The 25,550-nt window shown below is 37.1% G+C and overlaps 1 protein-coding gene across 1 annotated transcript in view; it reads right to left on the reverse strand.

The window, feature by feature from the left end:
* Positions 1-25,550, reverse strand: part of COL25A1 (collagen type XXV alpha 1 chain) — a 436,533-nt gene that overhangs the window by 87,645 nt on the left and 323,338 nt on the right. The window contains exons 12-13 of the mRNA XM_081052890.1: positions 14,892-14,918; positions 12,840-12,884 (exon numbers count right to left, since the gene is read on the reverse strand). Coding sequence (XP_080909016.1) covers positions 12,840-12,884; positions 14,892-14,918 — 72 coding nt within the window. The remainder of the gene's footprint in view (positions 1-12,839; positions 12,885-14,891; positions 14,919-25,550) is intronic.

A 25,550-nucleotide genomic window follows, 5' to 3' on the forward strand; every position in this document is an offset into this window, starting at 1 on the left:
TAGAAAGGTAGCATTTTACCACATAATTATATTAAGTAAGAATCCTAGCCCCAACCTTCAAGTGTCATTAACACTCTAGAAGAATCCTTTGTGTTTTTGTACTCCTGCATGTGTCTGTGAGCTCCCAGCGATACACACCCCCAGCTGAAGAAGCTGGACATAAGGGAGATAAAGTTGACACTAATAACATACAGTTTAGCTCCACTATCTTTTTAATAAGTTTGTGTGGGCTGGCCTGTTGAACTATTCATCCCTGGAAATAGTTCTTCTATATACGCTATCTATACATATTTGAAATCTGAAACACAGTCCACTTGTATATTGGAGATTGTCAATCACTGCACTCAATGAGAAGCAAAATCTTTGGTGACATTATAGTTAAAACAAACACATTTAGAAATGTACAACCCAGTACTCAACAGCACGAAGTAGAAGGAGAAGCTGGGATCAAAAGCCAAAAACTGAGCCACACACCTATACTGAAATCAGAGTCGTCCATGTTAGATTCTTACACATGGCACATAAACGGAATAAACATAAAATTAGTAATTTACTTGTTGTGGGGTATATACACTATTTCTCAGATGTCTAGCGCCAATGTATGTAGAATCCAAATGGAAAAGTGTTCTTGGTCCCACAGTATTTGATCCAATTTGTTCCCTGGATAATTTTCCCACTTCTCTTTCAGTCTAGACCTGCTGACCCCCTGTTCTCATGCCATAAAGACTGTGATATGGACTAATCCTTGCGAATGAGCAGAGTTTAAACTTGTGTTGTCCACTATGCACCACTAACCACGTGTGGCTACTGATCACTAGAAATGTGGCCAGTCCTGATAGGTGACGAAGTGTAAAATACGATTTTTGAAGACTTTGTAGGAAAAGAAAAGAAAAGGGAGCAAAATATCTCATTAATAATGAAATATTATTAATCTTGAAATATTAATTTAAATGAATGCCGAAATAAGTGTTAGATATATTGAGTTACATAAAGTCTATTATTAAAATTAGTATTAACTGTTTCTTTTTACTTTTCTTAATGTGGCTCCTAGAAAATGCAAATTTACATATGTGGTTTGTGTTTGGGTCTTGCATTATATTTCTGTTGAACAGCACTAGTTAAACTATGTAATTCTTTAATTATGAGAAGATGTAATAAACCAAAAGCCTTTAAAAAGCAGGGAAGGAGCCCAATCAGTATTCAAGCAAATCTATATACAGCAAAACTTCAGGAGACAGGCTTCACTGTGTGTGGAGTCAAAATCCACCACGGAAGTCTGTCGATAGGGCAGTGGGTGTGGGATCCAGCACACACACAGGAGCGCTCAGAGCAGAGGCTGCTGAGGGGTCAGGGAGAGCGAGGCCCTGGGTGTGATGTGGCAGCCCCAGTCAGCCTCTGTGCAGCCTGTGCCATTGGCCAGGGGTTAGAAGCTGACTCTAGCGACCTCCTAACCTACCTCTTGGCCACCCACCTGCCCCCAACATTTTCCTAAAAACAAGTCAGTCATATAGCTGCTTTGCTCAGTTCTTTCCATGCCCACCCCACTGCACTAAAAATAAGAGCCAAAATCTTTGCAAGTGGCCCCACATAGTCTGGCCCTGCTGCGTCTGACCTCCCCTTCTGCTGCTTCCATCTCACGTTCCAGTCACACTGACCTCTGTTTCAAGATGCTAAGCGGGAGCCAACTTGGGGTTCTCACTCATGGATCACCTACCCTCAGATATTCCCGGATTTAATCTCTCCTCTCCTTCAGCCTTGACTCAGATGTCCCCTTATTACAGGGGTGGCCCCGGAACCCCTGTCATAGCTACCACTCCCTATGCCCATTGCCTTACTTTATTTTCTCTATTGCACCAATTACCACCCAAGGTATAACTTTTTGTTCCTTTTTTGTCTTCCTCAAGGATCGCCAGATTTGAGAAATAAAAATATAAGGCACCCAGTTAAATTTGAATTTCAGATAAATGGCAAATAATTTTTTAGTTAAGTATATCCCAAAGATTACATGGAGCAGTCATATTAAAAATTATGATTGTTTATCTGAAATTTAAATTTAATTGGGCATTCTACATTTCATATGATGACTCAATTTCCCACCCCTATCCCCTCATCACCACTAGAATATAAACATTGTCTATTTTGTTCACTATTCTTTCCATAGGGCCTAGAAACTGTTCCTTACACATAATACAGTTCAGGACACATATGTTGGAGGAATGAGTGACTATAGGAGAAGCAAATACATTAAACTCACGTGAAGATCTGAAGCCCTTATAGCCATTTCTCTACTGGGAAACTAGAAAAGACCTATAACCATGGTGGCAAGAGATGGCTCTTTGTCTCCAGCTCCAGCAGGACCCAGGAAAAAGATGGGAGAGATGTGAACCCAGCGGGACCCCTCCAAGTCATGAAGCTCCATCTGGAATAGGAAGACTGAAGAATAGAGGAAGAGTGAGGGGTCAGAGTGAAGGGTGGGAGTGAGTGTGGGGAGGAGTCCCATGAAGGACAGGATGCCAGGAATGAGCTTTCCAGGAAAAACCCTGAGCCCCTCCAGAACTCTGGCAGTGGAAACGTGGTTGCCTAGAAGGACTAATAGCTCCCACAATTCTGCCTGTGGGTACAGACACTGGGCCATTAGAAATACTTCCATATATTCGGTTATCTACCCTCTTCCATCTGCTCCTTCCCCTCACCCCATGTGCCTCAGGCGAAGGGTGAGAAACAGCTGGGGCAATGCTGGCTATATAAATTATCATGTTATCTAAAGTCCCCAAAAGACCAAACGTACCCACGTGTCATCATTTACCTCATGAAGTCACGCTACATCTGCTTTTCCCTAAGCAGAAGTACTCACAAAATAGTGAAATATTTTCTTTGAAAGGATCCAAGCCAGTCATTCTTAACAGATGAAGAAACACATTCAGAGAGGGGAAGTAACTTCTCCAGAGGTAAATAGATGCAAACAAGCAGATGTGAGATTAGAACCTCGGTCTTCTGACTCCCCATCCTGTATTACTTCTATTTGAACAACTTGTGTCAGGAAGAAAAAAAAATCATTCATTTTTGTTATGCTTATCTCTTTAATTTTAGCATAAAATAGGGACTTGTTTTGAACTTCCCTATTTTAGGAAGCCTCTAGTTTAGTGCTATGTTCTCCACTGCCAGTCCTGGCATATAGAGCAAATTGCGTGAGCTTCTGTGGGGCTCAGCTTTTCTTCTATGCAGTCAGTGTGTGGGAGTATATTGAATATTTGCTTTCTCCCAGCTCTAAAGGATTAAGATTTAGTTTTATTATTTGCTGCTGTCATTGGACTAAAGATGTCACTTGTGGCTCTTTATTCCTCAGACATCTGATTAAACTTGGCTGAAGTCCCAGTTTCACAGGTTATGAAAGTCAAGGCCTGCTCTCCGGGTCCCTCTGCTCAAGGTCCTGCATCTCTGTTTTGCCCCAGACCCATTCTGATGGGTCAGCAGTTCTTCACCAGTTGCTTCAAGAACCCCACTTTCCCCGGGCCTTTTGTGAGTTCAGGATTGAATACTTGGTGTTCTTGGGAAGCTGTCACATCACAGAGCATGGAGTTTTTCTTCATCTCCTTGGCTTCTCCTTTCTCCCCTTCCCATCTCACCTTTCTGGACCATCCTGGAAATTCAGCATCACTCTCTCTTATGTGAAGTGATTTGGTAATTCTGAAAAAGCTTCTCTGAGCATACCCAATCCCTAAGTCTTTTTCTGTGTCTTTCCTGGAGGCAGAGGAGGCTTTGTAATATGGTGAGAGTAAAAAAAACCAGAAAACCCTTAGCCTGGGCAGTTAGGTTTTTGTTAGGCATCAGAGCTCTGCCAACACTGTCCGGGAACTTTGTCTTATTTCTCTAATCAGCAAACTCCCTCCCTAAAATTAGAGTCTCTTTGTCCACACTGGTAATATGAACACTCATGAGTAGAAAAGTAGACAGGTCTATCAGCCAGGAACATATTCCATTTCAGATAATATACTGAAATGAGTCTTAAACTGATTAAGATCATAACTAAAGTGAACCTAGTAATCAAGCCTTCATTATCCTTTTTTTAAAAAAAGGACAAATGTCTAAAAATGTAAAATAAGAAAACATGATTAGTTGTATCATTAATATTATGGTATGGACTATTTCAGAAATAAGTCTGCTGGTTAGCATTTTTTATTTTAGTTTTCTATACTGTGACTGTAGAGAAAAGTGTACAAAATATAACTTGAACAAAGAAGTTCAAATGCAAAGAGAGAGCTAAGAATTTAGGGGGTCACAGAAAGTAGCTAAGTTGAGTTTATTTGGGTGAAATGTATATAAATGAGAAGAATTTCTGCCTTGAGCACACCCCTAAAATTTGAAGGTCTGGGCAGGAGTCCACATGGATGACCCCCACCCACCCCATGAGGCTAATGTCCTCCCTTCTCTTCCCAGACCCAGCTCTACTGTTCTCCAGGCAGAGCCTTGGGGGTTGGGTGTAAATGCCCCAACCTACAAGCTCTTTCCACAGATCCCCAGCGATATCTGCTCCAAAGCCACCCACAAATTAAGGGGTGTACACCCTAGTGTGTGCTCCTCCCTTGGAGATATGGACCTGGGGATAAAGCCAACGCAGGCACTGGAAGCCGACTCAGGACAGTTGAGGAGGAATTCTTGCTTTCTGGGTACACGGCATGTGATGTAGAAGTAGGGAGACTGGGCTTTTTCTCCTTGGCCTTGTGGACTCCTCACCCCATGGGAAGGGTCACACCACCAGAGGGACAGGGGTGCTAGATGAGGAGCACCGCTTGCCTGGGTCTAAGGGAAAAACTCTCCAGTACCTCCTTTTTAAATAGCATATGAAAGATGCAAAAGTGAGCAAAAACCAGCCAGAGAGCATGATGCCACAGAGGGGTACTCTTTTCTGTATACAAAAAACATTGTTCTCTGTGTGTACTCTTATGGGGAAAAAAGGATTAAGAACAAAGACAAGTGTTAGGAAAACAACACGTCAAAATGAGTGAAGGGAGTTACGTGAAGTGGGAAAATTTGCTAGGACTGGGAGAAGCCTCATACAGCACAGTGAGTGGGGTCAGCTCCCTGTGTGACACGAATGTCTTCTAAATTAGACAATTAGTGTTTCTTGCAACTTTCCGTGAGACTGGGGCTCCTAGAAAAGAAATTACAGTGGCAGTAAATAGTCAGCATCTCACCTTCCCCTAGCAAGGGACGGAGGGGGAGGCTGTGGGCTATGTATATCCAATCACAAAGAGATGCAAAAGTTTTTTGGTTGTTTAGGGAAAGACACGCACTCACTCTCTGTAAGTAGATAGGAAAGAATGAAGCCCCAGGACTGACTGGCCGCCTCTGAACAACCATGAGAGCAGGACCTGGGAGAAAGGCAGCATCGCGGAGACAGGGTGAGGAGATGAAAGAACCTGCCTTCTCAGTGATTAGGCTTAGCTACCCAGCAAAGTCAAGCTGAAGCCTACATTAGTGCTGCACTTCCAAGTTACATGACCTTTATTTTAAAAACGGGTTCTGTTAAGTATTCTATAACTTGCAACATAATGTGACCTTGATAATACCGGAGGGGTCAAAAAAATGTGCACAAGTGGACACTTTGGTCAACGTTGCTCAAGCAGTAGTTTGCCGTAATCAGAAGTGTGTGGACGCTGAGCACCTCTTGTAATTGCAGAAGTCAAACATGACTTGTATTCATCTTTTGTTATCGGTATATATTATTACAATTTTAATACAGTTTTTTCCTTTCTTAAAATGTGTATACATTTTTTTGGCACCCTCTGTATATCCATTTTAAGTTTAAAAACCCAGCAAATTCCTTCTTTCCTAAGGTATAGTTCTTAATAACAAATCTATGTATAGCTTAAATGATTGATAAATGATTCTTTTCTCCTGGGAAGACAATGTGCCTAATTATTAGTGGAAATGTTAAATGATTATGTCGAACTAGAAAATTTCTAAAGATCAGTAGAACGAGGTAACAGTTCTTACTAACATTCACTTACACACCTAAGAGATTTCTGAGTCAGGAAGTTATTAATGTGTTACGTAATAATCCATTTGAATAAACAGTTACATTTATTACTTCCTTTACTTTTTCTGATTAAACTTTGAGTAAATATTATAATCCTTATTTGGCAAATGAAGATACTAAGGCTCACAGAAGGTAAGTAACTTATCTAAGGTCATACAAATACTGAAGAGCAGAGCTGAGACATTCTGAATTTAAAATCCTCACTCTTAAATCTGGGGGCAGACCTGGCTTTGCAGCTGAGCTCTACAACAAATACCTGGGTGATGCTGGGCAAAGTATTGGTCCTTCCTGTGCCTCAGTTTCTCATTAATAAAATTGAGATAATACTATACTCACCTCCTAGGATTGCTATGAGGAATAAGTGAGCTAAGTTAGTAAGTACTTGAATAAGTGTTAGTAATTAGGATATAATGCACTCTTCTATTCTCTGCATCAGACAGAGAAGACAGAGAAGAGTACCCTGGAAGAAATTTAATTCCTCATAAGTTAATCCTGATTGACAGAAGCTGTTTCACAGTTGGATAAGGGATACTGTCCCCTTGGCAATGTAGTCTGGTATCAAAGAGATGGAATTGGGTGGATGCTAATCTCTTACAATGGTCACAAGAAATTATTTCATTGCAGCCTGAGTTTTAATACAAACTTCAAAATCAAGAGTATCATTGAGAGGTCAGATCTAATGATATACGAACAGGCTTTGTGGGTTATACTGACTTAATATTTTAGTGATCAGAAACTTAGGGAAAAGGTAGCCTATGATGAAGAAAGATAGTCTATGACACCCCGATAGTGGGTGATAATATGGTATCTTAGACACAGAATTCTAAGACCAAGCTTGTCTGTAATTGAATTTGGAAGTACTGTAACTCAGTGGTAGCTACTCTTCTCTTTGCCAAATGCTGTGCATCTTTAAGTCTCCCCTGAAGTCGCTTTTTCAGGGAAGCAGTCCTTGACCTTGTGCTCCAGGCCAGGGTGCCCTGGGCTTCTCCACCACAGTACTTAACAGCTTTGTACTTTAGAAGATTTTTAGTGTAAATGTTCATTGAATGTTCCCATCCCCAGTCAGGCTGGAAATTCCATGAGGGCAGAGACAGCTTTTATGTCAGTGCTCTGATGGTGCCTGGTACTTAGTAGTTAGGGCTGAATGGATGGTTGAAGACATCAATAAGTGAATCAATGGACACACTTAAGGGAAGTTTAAAAAAAAAAGCTTTTGAAAATTATGTACACAATTTAATCAGTTCTAGTAAATCAGTATTTTCTAGTAAATTAGTAATATATATAGTGTCTTTTGAATTACAATGGAAAATAAATGGACTTGATGAAGTGATAATCCATTCAGACAGAGTTGCTTTGTTGTTTCTTTGTTTTGTGACAGCCAGTGAGAAGCTTCTTTTCTTCTCATCCACCTCACCCCATCTGTCCCACTCCTCAACTTTTTATTCTCCCCCCCAATATTTTGATTTAGTAGAATGATAACTGGTATCAAATTTGATAGTAACACGCCTAAATAACGTTCAGGGGGAACGTGGTTTTAAAAAACACACGTACTGTCACTGCTTTATTTCAAGCTAGCATTAAATTACCTCTTTCAGCTAACTTTTATTCCTCTCTAAAGGAACTTGAATTACATAAAGAATAGAAATATTCTTTCTGCCACTTAAGTAAAATTGAGTGAAATGTCTCTTTAAAAGTAAGCTTATATATAAAAATGCCTCAGAATGTATGAATCACATTCAGGGATGAAGGAATTTGACAATATGAATATCCTGTAATAGATAAAAATGATGTTTTTTTTTATAAAAAGAACACATTCTATTATACATTGTTACTAGAGGAAAAACAGTCATGTATTCTTCATATTCTGAAGTACATAACTGCTAACATTAAAAGATAGAAATATTAATAAAAATGAATTAATTCTCAACTTTAACCTGCAAAAGGGCTAAATTGCTATAAGGTACATTTCCTGAACTATTACTTAATCTGGAATCAGAAATTAATCACTTCATTTACTCTAAACATCTTCACTTAAAATAAAATCTGAAATAAAAAAGTCATAAATGTGTTGGGTAATAGATCACAGAGTAAATTCCACCACTGGAAAATGTTAAGCTAACTAACTAGAAAACATACAGAACTATAACATGTTCAAATCCTTCAGGAATTTAATTCAGACTGTTCAATGATTGAGTTAAGGTAGCAAAAAATATGTATTTAGTGGTTACAGTAAGTAAATCAAGAATAAAAAATATTGAGTTCATTGCATAGACTTGAATAAACAGCTTGACCTTTGGAAGCCTGAGAGCTTAACTTTATCTTCTCTCTAAATATACTTACAATAAAAATGTCATTAGAAGTATGCTGTGAGCATGAATGTCAGTGAAGAACTGTGAGACCCATGGATAAGAGATGAAAAGGAACTCTAAATACCGTAACTATAAACTAATTAAAATTTAATGTGACTTAAAAATCACACAGCTATCTATCTTGGGATAGATTCATAGATGATGCACTAATAGCAATTTTTTATTTATATTTTGAAGTTTTCAAAATAAATTCTAGAAAACACTTGAAAAATACATGAAACAAGGTCATTTGATATTTATCTTTTGCTTTGGAAATGATCCCTTTGATGCTGTGGCCTCAGAACAATTCCAGCTTGCTTAGACAAAATATTTTGTTTATAATCCTGAAACCCTAACGTTATTTTCATAGTGTCAAGGATATGTACTAAGAGATGCACAAATCAGATTTCTAATATACCCTATATCTCTCCCCAGACCTCCTGTGCTACAGTATTTACATAGCGCTGGGAACTGACTGCTAGTCAAACAAATCGTCATTATGATGATTTATTCTTATGGATGCCAATTAATTAGAAAATATAGAAAGAGTAGAAAAGGACAGGGTTCTTACAATACTGATTAAAGATTGAAATTTAGAAGTTATATACATACATACATAAATATATGTCCATGTATTTTGTAGAAGGATGCTTCAGTTTAGAAAAGGTTTACCACAAAATTATTTTTAGAAGCCCAACCTCTCCGTGTACATCTGAGAAGTAGGATATAATTGACAAATATTGAGATATATATCTCTCTGTGTGTGCGTGTGTGTGTATGAGAGAGAGAGACAGACAGAGAAGGCATCATGGAGCACAAATAAAATATTGATTGTACCTTTACCAACAAGATCTATTCATGAGAATCACAAAATTTTTTGTGTACAATTAGCCGGGGGAGAAGAGAGCAGCTTTTCATATTTTTAGGTAAGACACCATGAAATCTGCCTTAACCTCTTCAGCTGTTAGAAAGAAATGCAAATTATGGAAATGGCAGGTTTCCGAACTGGGACCAGAGGCTGTTCCAAGTTGGTGGAATTGGAAACGAGATGCAGGTGATTTTTTGTCGGTGCACAGTATCACTTAGGGCCTTAGAGATAAATCAGTGCAGCACCCTCTCTCTTGTTACAAACGAAGCCGCTTGACCCAGAGAGGAAAGGCCTTTCAAAGGCTGCATGTGAGGTGGAAGAGCACAGTGTCCGGACCCCAGGACGTGCTCCCACACGACCCCATGCTGGTGGCTGGGCTTTCAGATAAGGAGATGAGATGTGTCTTTCTCTTTCCCTTATGTATAGTCCCTACATCCCAACTAATGACCTGATATACAGCATGTGGGGTGGAGGGGGGCAGGGGGGAGCCAAGGGACAGAGAACTATTTTATATTTATATTTCGTACATTACATTTGTGCGTAATTTTGCATATTCATTTTCTCTGTATCATGAAGTCAACTGGCTTCTGCTCCCAACTTGAGAGTAAGCCTAAGGTTTATTTGCTGATACTCTTAAAGTGGGATAATACTGCTAAGATACTTGATAACCTTTATTGAGTACCTATTCCATTACATTCACTTTAGAGGCATTATCTAGTTCATCGTGCGAGGTCCTGTTTGTGGTTTACACTGGAGCCTGAGAAGTGTTCAGTAACTGGCCCAGTCGAGGAGAGAGGCTGGAAGCCTTCTCTCTCCATCCCTCATCCTACACAGCCTCCCACTTTTCACAGAAAGGTGCTTAGTAGCCCGTCGTAGATTGTGATACAAGGAGCAAGATTGGAGTTTAATGCTATGTTACTGCTTCTATCAGTCTTTTCTCCTAATATGATCTGAAGAATTGGAAGACCATTACAAAAATAAGAAATACTCAGATTAGCAATCAAGGTGACCAAAATTTAAAGGAAAGGAGTAAAAAAATGGAAAGTGAAAAAAAAAAAAGTCACCACCAAGTTCAGTAGCCAAAGCCAATCACCAATTTTGTTAATTTGAATGGATGGAAAATGTTCCAGTGGAAAACAAAATATTTCCTAGTTTTCTTTCTTTTTTATAGGAGAAAAATTGTTTTATTTTCAAGTTATTTGCCATATTTTTTCTGATGGCTTAAAAAGCATATCCTTCTTTAACCATTGTCTGAAAACTATTTTCTAAGCATTAAAAGTATGTCTTTGGAAAAAGTAAAATTGTAATGTGGAAAAGATGTTTTCTCAAGACAGTTTAAGGACACTGAGGTGCTTTAAAAAATTATGTCATTGTAAGCTCTCTTCTTAAGAGAAGCAAATTCTAGAGATCCAAGACTTATTTCATATTTTTTAAGTGTAGAACTATTACTCTATTTAGAACTTTGTTTTTACTGTCTAAATGACCTGCTGTTTCAGTGAAGGGGACTCTTTTTTGCACTTTATTTTCCTAAAGATGATACACCAAATATTACAAATGTTACATAATGACTAGGATTAACAGAAATTCCACACACAAAATTTTAGGTTAAGTTCTATGGAGTAGGAAAAACAAATTTAAACTATATTTTGCCGATACCATCATAAAAGTGTGAAATCATTTAGCTTCCCTAGGTCTTATAGAAAACACTTTAAAAGCCAGAAAGATGTATAGCAAGACATAAAACTACAATATTAACTGTCTATTTAATTGAAATATAATTTAAACTTGGTAACTAGGACAAGAAAATGTCACATTCCTTTCTCTTGCTAAGGAAATTGCATATTTCCTTTGCAAAAATAAAGAATATGCAGTCTTCATAAGTATACATTTGACAATTTTAAAGTTGTTTTGTTTCAGGTTAAAGACTTCTATAAATTTCCGTGATTGTCTCAAAGTTGAAAAAAGAAAAGAAACTAAGAAGAAAAAGGAAAACATCAACCTTAGGTATACAAGTCTTGTTTTTCACCAATATTAAAAACAACGTTTATGCTATATATGTATTTTGTCCTTTTTAAGTATTATCCTGAGTTATGTAATTTTCAAATCCACCTTCTAATGAATACATTTTCACGTTTTTGCTTATGTCTTCCTCCATGCTCTGCAATTTCTAACAGAAAGTTAATCTCCACCAGGATTTGTGAAACAAATGGATATGCGTTTTACTAAAAGGAAAACAGCTGTGGCATGGGTCGTTCACTTCTGGTGAGTGTGCACGGTTTGGTTGGTGGACTAAAAGACACCGTGAGTCTTGGCTGATAACATTAATTTCACTTGGGAATTGAGGAATTCTGGAAACAGAGAGCCTCTTTAAAAACAGCAATCAATCAAATTTCCAGAATTTCACTGAAATGAAATGAAGGAAACCATTTAGTATTAATAGTAACATCAAACACTGTCATAGGGTTTTCCCATAACCCTAATAGGCAGGAATTGCTATTCTCTCCCTTTTTCCAGATGAATAATCTGAGGCCAGAGATTTCATAGATTTTGCCAAAATTCACAATCTCTTAAGAGGCAGACTCATGCTCATAAGCCACTCAGTAGGCTTTCAATTGTGATTATTGGTGTCTTATTAGGGAAGAAAAGATGGACAAGATGGAGAAGGTCATGAGGGGGTTTATTCTGTCTGTAAGGGTTGGGCTCCTTATGATTTCAGAATTCAATGCATGGATTTAAAATCCCCTGGGAAGACCAGCTGATGGATCACAGGATTTCACAGAGCCAGGCCAAAACCTATGAGGGAGACAGGAAAGTCCCTAGCTCAGCTCCCTGGCTCCTAGTACACTGGCCCAGCTAGTGGCTTTATTAGCTGCCACCACGGCTTTCCTGGTCTCTGTAGAGGTTCCAGGTTGAAGAGCCCGTCAGTCTGTTGGGGAGCACAAAATACCAGACCTACCTGTGGATAAAGCTAGGCGTTTTTTCCAACTAGTGAGTATGTTGCCAGGATAAAAGTACACATGTACATAGATATATCTATGTAGACCTGTGAGAGTTTCTTTTCTTTTTTTATTCCCCCCCCCCATTATTAACAGTACAATTAAAATGTGCTACCAGAGCTTGGGAAGTCTACTTAATTCTCAATTTTGCTTGACGGTAAAAAGAGCTTGCTTCTGGATTCAGAAGATTCCAATAGATTCCCTCTGTAAGATTAACTTTTGTTAATGAAAGAAATAATATATATTGCTTTTGGTATGACAAGAATGAACTAGAATGCATTTTGTTTATCACAATTTATGTTAAACATAGTATTTTCTGGACTCCATATATATTTATGAGAAAGATATAGTTGTATTTCATATAACTTATCAAAATAAAATGGAAAACTTTCTGAGTTTCTGACTGTTTAATGCGTCTTTAAAATTTAAACTACTTTGATCATTTGCACCATAATCTCCCTATATTTCAAAAGTATATGTAGAGGTTTAATAAACACATAACTTATTACTAACATTACAGGACTGAAATAATTTTCAAATTTTAATCATCTCCAAATGATCAAAAATCTATATTCTGTAGAACTCACCTTTTGCCCGTTTGTCCCTGGAATTCCAGGTGCTCCAACAGAACCCTATGGAGACACATGATTAAATTAAATTGACATCACAAATATTTCCAGTCTAAATTTATACTGTATTAGTTATGTCAGTCATAACTCTACCTTACTCAATCACATCTGGGAGGCTATATTTTTCAGTTCTTATCTACTGTGTTTAAACACACCATAATGTAAGCAAATTCATCACGCTTTCCCAGAAACTATGGAGTTAAATTTAGCCATGTTTCTAATTATCCACTTAACTGCAATATGATTTTTAAAGAAAGTCACATCATAAATTGAGATCCGGGGCTATCACAAGGCCCCATGGCTCTAAATGTGAGTGCTTTTAGGAAATAAATAGGCTTAGTTCCACCTAGAAAAAGCTTAGGAGTAGCAATAACTCTTGTATTTCATGAGTTTAAATACCAGGAAGCAAAAAGTAATTGAAATAATAACCACTTGTTCAACAATTAGTCAAATAAGGGATCTGTGTTGTAAACTCAAATTTGTTGTATTTGCAGCATTTCCCCCCCATAATTTCAGGGAATACATTTAGGCCCCATGAGTATGAATATGGCTTGCATAGCAGACTAGAAAAGTTGTTACAAATGTTAAGTATTCACTAGAAACAACATGACTTCTGTACACTAAATATTAAAGTGCACATGCAGGCTGGGGTGAATGCCAGTGGTTGGACAGAGGTGGGGTGAACTGAGAATAAGAGAGCTAATTGTTACCCGAGGAAAATCTATGACATTTACCTGGATACAGTAACATTAGCAAATGTTTTCAAATAGTGATGTTATTTCCCTCCAGACACCTCCCTTTTATGCTCTGGAGAAACTTTTTTTTTTTTTTTTTTAAAGACAATGTGCTTATTCTTTGCCTAGCACTAGAAAATAGCTTTTTCTTAGTAGATGTATAATATTAGATTTCTTAACAATAATGAGCTAAAGTTTTAAAAATAGTCATTATATATCTAAAACTGCTCTGATAAATAAAGTCTATTAAAAGATAGTCATTATACACAAAACAAATAGAGATGGCGAGTTCCTTGGTGCTTTCCATGATTGTATTGAGTGCATCATTAAAGGACTTCCCAAAGCCTGAGGCAGTAATTTTATCCTGGTTGCATGTGGATTAGGGTAGCTTTACAATTTCACACCAAGCTTAATAGAGACATTATTGCAGAGGACAAAGTGTTCCTCTACACAAATTGTCTCACAACTCGTTGGCTTTTACTTGGTTTGGAGGATTATGTTTCAACAGATGCCACATGCCCAATGCTTAAGGATAAAAAGTCTCCATCTTTGATGGATTCCAAAGATAGAGATAATCACTTTTCCAGCTGTTGTCATACAATTGTTTTATTTAGTTTTCTGTAGGTTAAATATCCTTGTTTCCCTCCCCTTGTAGGGTGGGAGGTGTAATGAGGAATGAGGACTTAGTTATATTTTTTTGGCAAAGGGCCATCTGCCTGTTATTGATGTTTGTTACTGCAGTACTGATTAATTTTAGAAGATTTAGACCCTCTCCAGCAGAATATAATAGTCAATTCTGATGACTGTGGATAACATTGAAATGACAGTCAGGAAGTCACTTTGTAGGTTACCTCAGCAAAAGAAAACACTAGTGGGCCATTCCAATACAGTCACCAAGCAACAAGTACATCCTTTGTTTGGTCATTTGGCAATCAAATATTAGAGCAAGGCTTCGCATTCAATTTTCAATGTCCTGTGAACCTTCACATTCAAAGTTTTGCTGTGTTTTACCAGTATTTGAATTAAAAATTCAATAACCTACAAGTTTGGCAGACAGCTTTAAAGAAGTCTGCTCTGGATGTACTGGAGTTTCTGTAATGGAGTTGATTAGAAAGCTAATGGTTCATGCTATATGATTGTATTTTTTAGAAAGCAGATTGCACAAACCAGTGGGTTTCAGCATAGTTTACAGTGGCTAATGTCATTCACCTCTCATGCTTAGCCACTAGGCAATAGGAGCATAATTACTTTCACAGTATCATTTATTATACTCTACCTTTTGTCCTGGAGGCCCCAGGGGACCCTAAAAAAAATCAATTAACATAATACTGTAACCATTTAAACTTAAATGACCAATTAAAATTGTGCTATTCTATAAGGTTCTCTTAGCCATGATGAAATATGCTCATGTTTTTACATCAAGGATAATGAAAAATTTCAGTTGGAAGTACACAAGAAATCTTTTCTTCTCTCGTGTTTTCTTTGAAGAACGTTAAGCATATGCAGTAAGATTCTGACTTTTTTCCTTTAAAAAAGAAATAATCTTTGTTATCGCAGCACATCTGTTTCTTCAAATGCCTGCAAATCTATCACACCAGTCTCATTTAGGAAGATTGAGATGTTGCTGCTAGACGCAGTTAAAATGTAGTGCAGTTCCCTTCCCCAGTGAATGAACACATTATATGACTTCTGCATCTTCAAAACTTTAGTCAGCAGATTTGCAAAGGAAATAATTGAACAGCATTACAAATAAACATATTTTATTCTATTCTTCTTCTTATGAAATGTGGCCAATTGACCTGCACAAACATTTGTTTACAAACCAGGGGATGACATGGTGAATTGTGGCATCTAGTGTGTACCAGAAAAGGGAACAAAAGATGTGGGCAGCTGTTGCATAAACTATAATATTAAGGGGTTGAGTGAGGGAGGAGGAAATATAATATTTAGGAAGATGAATGGAAATATTTACATATAAAATGGAAATGTGGCAGTTCTGAGAGTTAGCAAGTTTTCAACCACAAAGTCAATGTTGGGGTTCAGTTGGCTTTATTTAGAATAAGGCATGGCTTTGGGACAGTGGAGAAGAGCACAAAGAGATACAATTACAATTCTAACTATTCATGTCTATTTTTTAAATAAAAATAAAAATAAAAATTTATTTAAAAACTTTTTAAATAAAAATCCAAGTTACAGCATTTTCTTCCAATTTTTAAAAAAGTACTTTTAATTTAAGTATATTTTAACAAAGTTATAGATACTCTATCATTTTATATAAAAAGCTCTTTATTCCATTACTCTTAACTAATGGTAGCTTATTTTCAATGAGTGACAGATATTTCAGTTTATCAGCATCTTACATTCATACTCTGATACATTAAATAAAGCACTAGAATGGTCACTAGAGGAAAAACTGATCATGCATAATTTTTTTTTATTAAAAATACATAATGTTTAGGAACATTCAAAGAATCTGTTCCTCCTAAATTATTTTGTAATCTTCACAAGACTAATAATCTCCTCCTATAATTTCCTCAGCTTTAGATTATTGAAGGTACATTGTACACTATCATACATATATGTTCCTTTTAGATTATTCAACCAACCAACTTCTTAATGAGTTTGCTATCTGACACATCTGTGTGGTCAGACATTCTCCCCACCCTGCGCACTCCTTCTATTTAAAATTCTCTCTGTTTTAGATTTTGCAGAGCAAATAGAGGCTATGAGATGTAAATTCCCTCAACATCATGTCTCTCATCAATTCAAACCCATTGGACCTCCCTCCTGTGTCAGAGGAAGAAGAGCTCCTCTGCAGGGTGAACCCACTGTGTAGACTCTGGAATCCATCCTTGCCTCCGCCCTCTGGGATTTGAGAAAATCAATTATCCCCGCATCCGTATCAGAGCCTCCTGCTTTCCACTAGTTTCTTCCCCTTTGCACATAAACATGTTTAATCATTTCCTCACTTGGGTAAATTGTTTGGGAAGGGAACGTTAGTGCTAAGTAAAGGCAGAATTTGGAAGCTGTAGTGAGTAGTGATAGGAGATCTGAGAGTGAAGAAAAGACTTGGGTTTTATCACTGTCTGTGATTCCATTTTTCCAAGCGTCTCCAGAGTATTTCACTTCTTAAAATGTTGATGTTAGAAAGGAAATCATATAACAAAAAGTACATTAATTCAATGTTTAGACTGAGAATGTATATGTTCAATTCAAAAAGGTTTGTTTCCTATTATAAACCAAACTTTGCCACTTGAAACAATATTGTTCACTAAAATTGGATACTTCATTACACTAATGTATAACCCTGGAAGGGAATACTTTATACAAAAATAAGAGCAAATGTTAAATCAAGTGATTTTAACTAAAGACTAACATATTTGGTATTTTCTAATTTGGTCTCTGTTGCATGATCATATTAGATCAGAGATTTAGAAACACTACTTATAACTCTGAAATCCATAAAATTATATTAACTGAATATTTTAGGATTATTCAATGCAAGTCACAGGATTGCTAAAATGAAAATAAATATGTTTTTCTTCACTTTAGGAAACTACTGCTATTTTTACTAAACTCAAAAAATAAAAGCAGTGTTTAGGATACAACATCTATTTTGAATTGTGAATACATGTCTTGTGGATTATTCACAACTATTTGCTGAGGATATATTCTCAACTACCCAAAATGTGCACATTCTCCTTTGATCTCACTGGCAGGGAAAATGATAGCAAGCCAAGGAGAGTGTCATCCATTACTAGGAGGGTACAGAGAATAAAGCAGAGTTGAATATAAGGCACAGACATACATTTGAGTAAGTATAGACCTGTGCACACACACACATAGACACCAAACAGTTATTTTACCGATAAAGACTTTGCTTTTATGTATGTGCTTTGAGTACCCTTAGATTAATCACACCATTTTATATTTATGATATTGTGGTCATAAAATTTGAACTTACAAATGAAAGTTTCGCCACTCAAAAATTGATTTTGAAGTTAGGGTATATTGCTAGCAGTTGATTAAGATTTCCACATTTGATTAGTTTTGTGGTTTCTAGTACAAATATAAATATAGGAAGTATGGACAAATGCCATAGAACCATTCATTCATTAACTTATCTATCTAATCTTTTATTTATATTTTCAGCCTGCTTCAAAACTCATTATGATAATGACTTGGATAAAGAATGTCATAAGTTCATTACTTACTAGTTTAATTAGTGCTTCTTATTATTCCTAAAATTAAAGTCACTTTTTTGTGTGTTCTAAGATTTCTAAAATAATTACATTATTGTTATCCCCATGACTTAATAAGTTTGGATCAAATAGTTTTCCAAGCCAAAGAGTCAATCTTTTTAATCCATTTTTATTAATCAGTGAGTTGTTCCTTTCTTAGATGTTTTCTTGGCAGGCGCCTTTATATTCCCATATACTTTGTATACAACCAAGTAGACAAGAATAATCTCGTCTCTTTCACTTTTCAAAATAATTTCTTTATATATGTCTCAAGATTATATACTGTGCAACATATAGAACCTCAACATATTAAGCTATTTGCTTTAAGTGTAACCCCAGAAGTGTTAAAATATAATTTGAACCTTAAAATATGCTCCTTTCAATATGGGTTCTAGGTATTGTAAAATATATAAACGTTTGTCATTGAAAGATTTTGTATAATGGACATATCTTTATTCAAACGAATAAGTCACTGAAAACTTCTAAGTGTGAAGCAACAATATCACTTGTCTGCAAATGAACTTTTACACCAAAGTTTTCATGATCTTTCAGAAGAGGCCATGGAGAGCTGTGCGAAGTTAAAACTTATAAACCAGTAAGAAATTTACATTGTGCACATGATTTTCTTTCCTATATTCCCCACCCCTGCTGGATTCCATTTCTAAAGATTATGTAAAATATTGTGTAGAATATGGTAAGCAAGTTAGTTAAAGAAATGTGATAGTCCCCATTTAGTGATTGTCTTTGCCAAAAGTATGTTAATCAGGCCTGAGAGGATCCTTTACTCCTGCTCCAAGTCCACCAGATATTTACTCAAGAATATCTCTCTGGTCCAGCCTCTTGTTCAGCTGCATTGTTATGCTCCTTTTCAAACCTGCTTCTCGCTCACTAGCCGATGTGACATCCACCTAAGGTCCACTCTGCTTTCAGTCTCCTTCAGTCCTTTCTGCACAGTGCGGCCTGAGTGAGCTTTGTAAAAGGCTAATGGGTTCATATCTTTCCTCTGCTGAAAAATCCTTCAGTGGCTTTCCATAGCTTTTGGGAGAAGTCCAAGCTTTTGCAATAGCAGTTCACCACATAAGTCATGCTTTTGTATCTCTACACCTCTGGCTGTTGGTTTCTATAATGGTGTTTTTTCTCTCTGGTCTTCTCTCTTCCACCTATTCCATAATTCAGAGCTCAGTATCCCCACCCTGAGCTCTGAATTATGGGGTTATGTCCCCTTCTTTTGTTCTTCCAAGCACCCCTATGAGAGCACTTCTTTCATAGACGTTACCAACAGTATTGTAATTGTCTGATTACTTCTTTCTTCACTCTAAATGTCTTTTGTCACACACAGTAGTTGGCATGTAGTACTTGTTCAGTGAACCCTTTTGAGTTCATTCATTAATTCATCCATTTGATAGTTTTCAAATGCCCATTGAGTGTCAGGCAATGTTGTAGGCACTGGGGATACAGCGGTGAACAAACTGAAGAAAAATGTATGCCCCCTTAGACTTCATATTCTAGTGACTAGAGAAAGACAGTAAACAAATAAGCAAGTAAAATATAAAATTGTGTGGGGTGGTAAGTGTTAAAGCAAATGGGGATTGGGATAAGGAGGTGTAGATGCAGTAGTCTTTAAATTGGGGGAGGGGTGGTCAGTGAAGGCCTCAGTGATAAAGAGACTACTGGACGGAGCTCTGAAAGCGGTCAGGCAGGGAGCCAGGCATACAGAGGGAGAAGGGTGTCTTAGCTGTGGGAACAGCAAGGTCAAGGGCCAAGAGGTGGGCACATGCTAAGTGTGTTCAAAGAACACCAGGGAGGCCGTAGGTAGGAGCAAAAGATGGGGATATGGGTAAGGAAGGGCAAATGTTCATCACCTTGTGGGTGATGATAAGTGCAATGGTGTTTACTTTGAATGTCATAAACATTATAAAAATGAAAGAATGAATGCATGCATAAAGTAAATCAAGTTTTTTCTTATACCTTAGACAAAATAGAGTCTCCAGACAGGAATGTCAAGAGTTTTCACCCTGTGTTCACCAGAGTCTAACACTATGGCCTTTGCTAACAGCCGGTAGATCACCTCTAAGCGCAAGCGTGAGTGGAGGATTTCAGTTCGTGGCTTCCATACTAAAACAGCAAAGCCAAAACCATCTTAGTTCCACGCTCTCATTAACACCCAGAGTGTTGTGGGTGTGGATGTAGGTGTAAGGTCTCTAATGTACTTCAGAAAGCCATCATGCAAACGGTAGAATTATCCACCCAAGTGAAGCTTCAAAGTCAGGGGTTAAGAAAAGGATGTTTCTATAACCATTATGCACTCACTGTACTTTCCAGTTCATAAACATTTTTTTTTAAATTTTAATTTGAAAAAACCTTTGCTTGTAGGTGATGGAATGGGAAAAATTAATGAATTTTTCTGACACTATCGATGTTAGCACAAATTTCATTGAGGTATTAATTATTTAAACAGGATGCAGAGTTTCTAAATGATGTGCTTTTGGATGCCTCTTGGGAGGTGTTTGAAGGCCAGTGCTGGTTGCCTGCTATTAGGAAATGATGTTGTGTGTGAGCAGGGGGCAGACACAGTTCCTGTTCTGTCCCTGATGGCTGACAGTAAAAGCTGAAGCTCTGCAAGCTGCTGGTCATTTCTAGATACAAGAATATACAACCAGCTTCTGTAATAAAAAACACAGGGAACCAGAAAGAGGTGGTCCACCTGTGAAGGGAAGGATAAAAACCCCAAACAATTGAGCCATTTAAAATTATTTCCTTTTCAAGTTAAGAAATTTTCCATGATTTAATATAATAAAATGAAGAAAATACTTTTAAAAATCTGGTTCCATAGGGAAGAATGATAACACGTATAATCTAACTTATAGAGTCATAAAATATTAGTATCAGACTCTCTCAAGGGTTTGATGCAGCAGACTTTAATTATACCTTTTTGAAAGATATTAATCTGGTCAAATGCATCACAAAATCAGAAAATCTATAAACTTGGTTTATAAAGAGTAAGAGGAAATTTGAAATAAATAATGGAAATTTGTCCTGAACAAGATTCACTTAAGATGTACTTCTATAAAATTCCATGTTCTACTTGGATGTTTGATGAGGGAAGGTCAAGAAACATAAATCCTAGCTACAATTATATGTATGTCTGGAGTATAATTCAAGCGATATTTTACAAGATTCAGATTTCATAGCTTAAGTGTGTGGAAGTGCCAAACTAGAAACTACTGGGAAATGTTTAGAATATAAGAGAGTGTGCTGAAATGTTTTCAGTGTAAAAGCCAATGAATGATTTAGTTGAACTGGGTATGAAGGAACGCAGCATAAACAAGAAAAGAGCAGGATGGTGCTGACATGGGAGAGCCTCATCTCTTGTTTTGAGTCTTTCATGGACTCTGTCTTCCATCCCACTTAATCATTTGTATTTTCCCAAGCAGCCTCCTATTGGCCCTTCATGTGAAGTTCTTAATCATTCTTCTAGGTTTAGCGGTCATAATTCACTTCCTTTGTGAGCCTTTCCCAATGCACCCAGACAGAGTTTGTTTTTATCCTCTGTATTTCTCGAGCACATTTTAACTGTCTGCATTTTAATATATTTACATATTTATAAAATACACTCGGCTAGGCAGCAAAGTCCTCAGGCCATGTATTGCACATCCGCAGCACTTAGGTCAGTGACTAGCAAAAAAATAATTACTGACTCAACTGAAACAATGAATTAATGAACATAAAAAATATTAAATTACATTTATCAGATTTCCTCCATTATTTTACTGCTCAAACTATCATGCCTACCTCACTGGAAAGAGTTACCAGTTTGGAGGCAGTTGTTTCTGTTGAAGGATCTGGTATTTTTGTTTCAACAATAGCACTCCATAATTTCTATTATTTGAAGAAGTTCCTCTAAAACAGGTCTCATTTAGGTCTTGTCAATAAGATGGCACGTCATTACATTAATTCATAAGTATTTGATGAAAAACACTTTTAAATGAAGTAATTTTTTTTTAAATAAATTATTTCTGACTTTTCTACTTTATGTGCTGATTGTTTTGGGGAAATATTAAAACAGGATGACTCATTTACTGGTATTTCTCAAAATCATGAAGCTGTGACCTCTGTAAGGGAGGTCTCTTAAAGCTCAGGAAATTAAAGAATACATTTTTCTCACTACGTGACAAAACTAGGACCCAAGACTAAATGTTTAGCATTAACTATCACTAGCAGATTAAAGACAGATCTAGGTATTTGAGAATCCAGGTTCTGATTCGGTTCCAAAACAGAGACTATCACCTCTCACCGTATATCCAGGGCTGTAATTAGCTCACTCCATCCCTTCTAAATATTGAATAAATTGTTTCTCATTGTTAAACCCAAGATGGAAACGACCCGGAAAGAAAGAAAAAATTAACAGGCTTCCTCTGCCCTCAGTGATTAAGCATACTTCCCTAGTGTACCATAAAGGAAACAAATTTATGGTTCACGAAGGCCTATCACCCTACACTACACTCAGTAAAAAGTATTTTTAGTCAGTTATAAGTGCTTTTCCTATTTTAAATCAACAATGCTGAGAAACACTAGCTGCTGAAATTTAAATATCCCATGATCTGCAGAAGGAGGACTTACATTTAGGGGTATGATATATATTCGTTTACTAGTGAGATCTGTTTTCTATCTAGATCAGCACTGTCCCACAGAACTTTCCGGAATGATGAAATGGTCAAGATTGCTCTCTCCAGTACGGTAGCCATGAACCACATGTGGCTACTGAAATGCGGTTAGTGCAATTATTGGGAACTGGATTTTAAATTTTATTTAAACTAATTTAAATTTAAATAGCCACATGTGGCTACTGGCTACTGAATTGGAAAGCACAGATCTGGCAGAACTAGACTGTAAAATGCATAAGACCGCAATCAGGTGAACTGGACTCTAGTTCTGCCACTGACTACTTTGTATCTTTGTCAAATAATTTATTCACTCTGATAATGTTTCTTTATCTGCAAAGTGAGAAACTAGACCATTCCTAAGATTTCTTCTGTCTTTTACATTATAAAAATAGCCCCATGGTGACTAGAAATTGATAATACTACTGTCCTCATGAAAATCAGTCTTTTAGTTACACCATGCACATTCGTGAACACAATAACCTGTAATCCAAATAATCTGTAATATTTGAGTGAACATAAGAAGACTCTGGAGAAATAGCAGTTTTATAATATTCTGTTGGATTTACCCTGCCTAATCCTACTCCTGGAGTGCAACGATACTGCTTGGGAGAAATATATAACTCTGATTCCTTTGTATCAATACCTGATTTACTGATTCACTGATTCATATCATTTAGTCTTTCAGTTTATTGAATATACTAAGTACCAAGCACAGTTATTATATGACGTGATAAATGCTGTGAAGGAGAATACAGCTTCTAACCTAGTTTGGGGGAGTGTGAATGTGTGTGTGTGAGTGACTGTGTGAGTGTGTGTGTGTGTGTGTGTGTGTGAAGTTTTCCCAAAGGAGGTGACCAAAGCAGACATGGGGACTCTGTACTGCCCTTCACCCTGGGCCGTCACTTTAGAGTGCTCTTTTCTGGTTCATTCCTCTTCACTTGGTGGTTGACCCCTGACCTTAGGCTTTGGGTAGGAAGAACCCTGGAGCACACTTCAAAGGCTGTGAGTTCCCTCTCTCTCAGGTCTGTTCTGCCAAAGGTGAACTGCACTACTGGTGTGCACAATAATAAACTGAAGGAGGGGGCAAAGAAGTGGGGATTTGGAGGTGTGTGTGTGGAGTTTGATCCTGTGAGCACCCCAGAATGTCTACATGTGAGGGATGTAGAGGGATGGAGGGAGATGTGGGAGAGTAAGGGAGCAGGCCGGGGCCAGGGGTGGGGCTGTGTTATAGCTCTCCTCCATCATCACCACCACGTTCGAGGTTGGATCTCCAAGGAGGGCAACAATTCTGCACTTGAACTTTCCAAGTCATTATGAAACTATATCCATGAAGGTTAGAGGATAGAACATACTTACTAGTTTATTAGTTTGGTTTATACCTTTTCAATATTTAGACATATTGTGCAAGGGTTTCCATTTATATTCTTGCCCTAATATTTGTACATTTGCTTCTAATCTGCAGATGTACATGGACCCAACTTTATTTTGAAGTTTTTTCTTAATCTAATGATAAGGTGTGAGAATTTGGTAAAAGCGATTCATTATAATTTCATTAATACCCTCATATAAGAGTAACATATTTTGCATCAGTTTAGCTACAGTAGGTTGGATTCTAAAGTTAAAAGAAATGATAACTAGAGAAGTTGATTATAGGTTTTGAAGGAGAAATTTTTAAAAAAAACATAATATACGACCGTTGTTCACTGTATCTAATTATTTATAGAATGTGTAGGTATACATATATAACATAGATAAATGACTGCATTAATAACGACAACATAGTAGGATGACAGGACTTCAGAGCTGGAAGTGGACTCAGGTATCACTTAGTCTCACCATTTTTATAGAGGAGAAATTTAAGGCACGGATATCTTAATTCCTTCATTATGATAGAGTCTTAGACCTTTAACCAGAACTGTGCAAGCTATTAAAACTAGAGCTGATCCACAGTCCAGGAGTTAAAAAAATCAAAATTAGATAGAGAAGAATATAGACACTCATCTCTTCAGCCTTTTAGACTATCTTTTCATGTTTATGTTACTTGATTGTGTTCTTAAATCACTATAGAAAATGTTTCCCCAAAAGTGGATTTTTTGTTTCTAGTCCAAACCTACTTTAAAGCAAAGTTAAATGTTCCCGTCTATTACCATGCTAAAGTGAGCTTTAGACGCCTCTATGAAAGTCTACGCACACAGGAATTCACCCAGAATGAGTTCCCTGCAGCCAGGCACCCGGATGGGGCAGTGGGGTAGCACCAGAAAGGGAAGGCATTATTTCTCTACTTTCTCTCTGCCATTTGAAAAACCAAGCATTACAGGCTCTGGACAAAAGTACCAAGGAGATGGGAAGGGCTCCGTTGATGTGGCATTTACATGCACTTTATGGACAATCAGATTCAGTGAGGATAATAAAGCATTAGAACGGTTGCTAAGCCATCCCAGCAGGCAGTGTGTACAACTAAAGCACATATAGTTTTACCAAACAATATTTTTAATGTGAAGATCTAGTCTAATAACTAAATAGGCTAAGATGATTGGGTCATTTTTGTTATTTGTGATTTGAAGGCTTGAGGGTTTGCTTTCTCTGCCAGATGAAAATCAGCATGCCTGCTGTTGTCTCTCATGTCTGCCAGTCTGCTGATCAAGAGAGCTGGCAAAGCAAGGACAATTAACTAAAATGATGAGTCTTTTCAGATCTGAGGGATAGAAATGCATTGTAACTGAATGTATTGAAAGGAAATCTTCATATATTGGTTATTTCAATTTTATTTTAAATGAAGCAGAAGCACTTATTTATGCTTATGTTATTAACTAACTAAAAAGCATCATATGTGTTCACTTGATCCAAATGTATTAAATGCGTTTACAGACAAAATTAAAATGAACTGAAAATATCTGTGATCTCTTTGGACACAGTCCAAATTTCACTTTAAGGCACAATAACAGCAAAATTTTTCTGGGTTTTAAACTCTCAGACAACATCAGGGCCCAAAGAATGACATTTTAAATACTCCTATAATTCAGAACGTAT

The sequence above is a fragment of the Rhinolophus hipposideros genome, assembly GCF_964194185.1.
Source record: "Rhinolophus hipposideros genome assembly, chromosome: 1".
Lineage (NCBI taxonomy): Eukaryota > Metazoa > Chordata > Mammalia > Chiroptera > Rhinolophidae > Rhinolophus > Rhinolophus hipposideros.